Source organism: Monoraphidium neglectum (assembly GCF_000611645.1).
Source record: "Monoraphidium neglectum strain SAG 48.87 unplaced genomic scaffold scaffold00853, whole genome shotgun sequence".
NCBI lineage: Eukaryota > Viridiplantae > Chlorophyta > Chlorophyceae > Sphaeropleales > Selenastraceae > Monoraphidium > Monoraphidium neglectum.
In genome coordinates, this window is record NW_014012775.1 from 1 (window position 1) to 3,227 (window position 3,227).

General features: G+C 58.6%; 1 protein-coding gene across 1 annotated transcript; it reads right to left on the minus strand.

Annotated features, from left to right (window-relative positions):
• Nucleotides 1-154: 154 nt before the first annotated feature.
• Nucleotides 155-336, minus strand: MNEG_5621 (hypothetical protein; the record flags this gene model as incomplete). The annotated part of the gene is made up of 1 exon (XM_014045900.1): nucleotides 155-336. A coding segment is annotated over one exon (182 nt), but the record flags the coding sequence as incomplete, so codon positions are not given.
• Nucleotides 337-3,227: the final 2,891 nt, after the last annotated feature.

Consider the following 3,227-nt stretch of genomic DNA (forward strand, 5'->3'; position numbering starts at 1 on the left):
GTCACGGTTGAGCCGCTGGGGCTTAAACCCGCCGCTCAGCCTGCTGCCTTGCGCCTGGCAGCGGGCGAGTCGGTCCCGCACTCAAACCTCGCTCTCGTCATGGCGCTGCGAAGCGTTCAGCGGGTGCGTGCGTGCGCGAGGCGGACACACGCACTTGGATGGCAGCGGCCCGTCAAAGCCCGGAAACGAGGTGATCTCGCCGTGGCTTGGGGTGAACTTGCTGCCCGGTCGCATCGACTTGACGTGCTGAGATCCTAGTGCCACGCACAGCAGCGGCGCACACCCCAGCAGCATCGCCGTTGCTAACAGCAGCATCTTGCCAATGACTCCTGGCATGATGGCGATCGGCGCAATTGACAATATACCACTTTCACGGCGCCTACTGTGGTAAAAGCGCACACGGACGGTGCGGTGACACCCAGATCGCGCGCGGCCGGCCCACTATAAGGCGCGGCCTTGTGAGTAAGTAATTGCAACGTATGCAGTCCTACTTTGTGTTGCGCAAGGTGCCAACGACATAGTTCATACGAGTCCATTTGCGACATCCTTTGGTCACATGCAGCAGCAGGTTGGAATCTGTAGCCTGCTGATCAGCCGCACGACAGGCCTCGCACTGGCCCTCGCACACGCAGTGCTGTATGCTAGAATTAGGCAATGTGTGAGCTGTATCTACCAGCATGGTGGGTTCACGGCACAATGTGTGTCATCTGCTACCGGGCTGAGCCTGATCTTGCTGTTTTTGCAAGCATGGCGTTGACTGGCTGCAACACGCGCCATTTCATCGCTTTTTCAAGGAAAGCGCTGGAGTACATTGCTCCGGGAGTGAGCAGAGTGTTGCAAGCCGACCAGTGTCACTTCTTACACGGCAACCATCAGCATGGTTGCTGTTGCGTGGCAGTCCCAACGTCTTAACCTGGACAAAGCATGGGTTGTCAGCACAAAGTGAAATACACATCCATTGCCCAGACGGCTCAGCATCCCCAACATGTCAGCGGCAGCTGCGGAGCAGCTCCTCTGAAGATCCCAGTGGCCGCGACCACGGCAGGGGTTCCTGTAGGACGGCGACCAGGTGAGGGCCTGCCAGCAACGCCAAGTCCGTCGTGGTGACACCACAAAGGAAGGCTGAATCAGAGAGGCTGGCGGCAGAACACCGCCGATGCCAAGATGGGGGGCGGCGCAGCAGGCACAGCCCCAAGAGTAGCGGCGGCGTTGTGGTGGCACGTAGCAGAGCACTGGTACCCCAGGCGTGAGCTCGCGCACAGATTTGTCAAGGATGTTAGAAAAGAGCATACACCAACGCTACTCTGCTGCCCAGCAGGCAGGCGCGAGTCCCTCACCTGTTACATTGGCCATGTTGATGGGGCTGCAGCACCGCGCTGCGAGTGGCAGGTGAGGGCCTTCTTGTGGCAAATGACAAAGGGCTCCTGAAGATTTGGTCAAAAGAACATAATCCGCACAATCGGCGACGGCACACTGCCTGGGGTTGGGGCGGCAAGAGGGGTGTCGCCGGAGCAGCAGGTTTGGCCAACAGCAGCGGAGGGCTGCAGGCCGACGTGTTGCTGGTCCGGCAGCGATCTTGCCTCCGTTTCATACCCCGCCCCCCGTAGAAGGTTGAGGAGGGCAGGGTTCAGAGCGGGGCGTGAGAATGACATGCAGCTGGGTGCAGCACAACTTTGCCAGGGCACACCGCAATGTGGTTTCGATGCCGCCGCTGGACTGTAGCAGGTTGCGAGAGCGCACGGCGCGGCTCACTGGGGCCACATTGTGCCATCACCCCACCAGCCTTCCAAAAGACACCAATTTGCTTTGAATAAGCCATCAGGGGGCTCTGTCGCTGCACGGCGCCACTCCGAACTGCCACGTCGCTTTGTGCGCTCGCTGTGCATATGCAGTCGTCTTGGGGTGCCGCAGGCTGCGAGCTGAGCACGCAGGCGGCCGCCCCAGGATTTGAATTGCGGTTTTTCCACCGGGACACACCGGGTGCAGCCTACATGGCAAGGACAAAGATCTCCGCCCGCTGATCTCCGCCCGCAAAGTTGGCTTGAAGGAGCTCGCTTGTAGGTCACGACACGTACCCAAATCCAGCTACGCGTACCCTTATTCAGCTTTCCAGGGCCTACCGTCTCTGCTTCTGCTGATTGTCACCAGCGAATCCGGACTGGCGTATAACACTGATTGCAGGCAGGTGTGTGTTTAGCGGTCTCGTGATGTTTGGATTTTGGGCACAAAACGTTCAGCAACACCATCTGTTGACAAGTGTTACAGTTGTGTGGTTGGTTGGGGGGTTCCAGTTGGGGGCACAGAGGGCGCGTGTGCCATGCATGCGTGGGTGCGTCGGTGCAGCCATTGAGCCAACATGCCCTGGCACCATCATGAACCTTGGCAAAGCGTAGGTTGCTGCTGCCGCAGGTGTGCGAATGCACCCGACCGCCGGCCTGACGACCAACAAGCCAGTCCGCACCCAGCCCCACTTGCAGAATAAGGATAACAATCATCACGAGTGCGGTGGCCCGCTACTTCAGCTTTTTTGAGCACCACTTTTCTGAGCACCACAACAACCACGCACTGCCAGCCAAGAACAGATGATACCGCATGGGGGCTGGTGATGATGAGCGCTGTGTGTGTTACCGTGGTGGTGGCGGCCTTTCAGGTGATCGCATGCATCAGTGCTGCCAGCAAGCGAGGTAGTGAGTCCTACGGGCCTTCAATACATCACAACAACCAATAAAGGAAAGAAGCACGCATAGGCCTGAGAACATAAGGTCATCACGTGCGTTGTAAGTAGCGTCCGGAGGGGGGTCAGGAATGGGCTAGCATCAATGAGGTTGTGCAGGCAGGCGCAGCCGCCATAGCACAATAATGCATCTCGTCGTCCCAGGCCGTGAGCGCGCGTTGCAGCGCGATATCTGGCCGCTCCCTTACCTGGGGACAGGAGGAAATGGCCGCCAGCTTACGCAGCCCATTCCTGGACATAACATAAGCTACAATAGTCATTCCAGCCATTGTGTGACCTAGGCGTGGCCGGGACCAGTTGTTGTTTTAACGAATGAGTCCCCAACCCAAGTCATTCACTTGCTTATCCTGAAAAAGTGAGAGGACAACCATTTGCCAGAGTCCTTGACAGCGCGGGTCCGCTGGGGGTCTCCAAAGTCCACCGCCACGATGCCGAACCGCTCAGAATAACCCATGCGCCACTGGTGTGGGGGTGAGCCGGGGCGGGGCAGGGC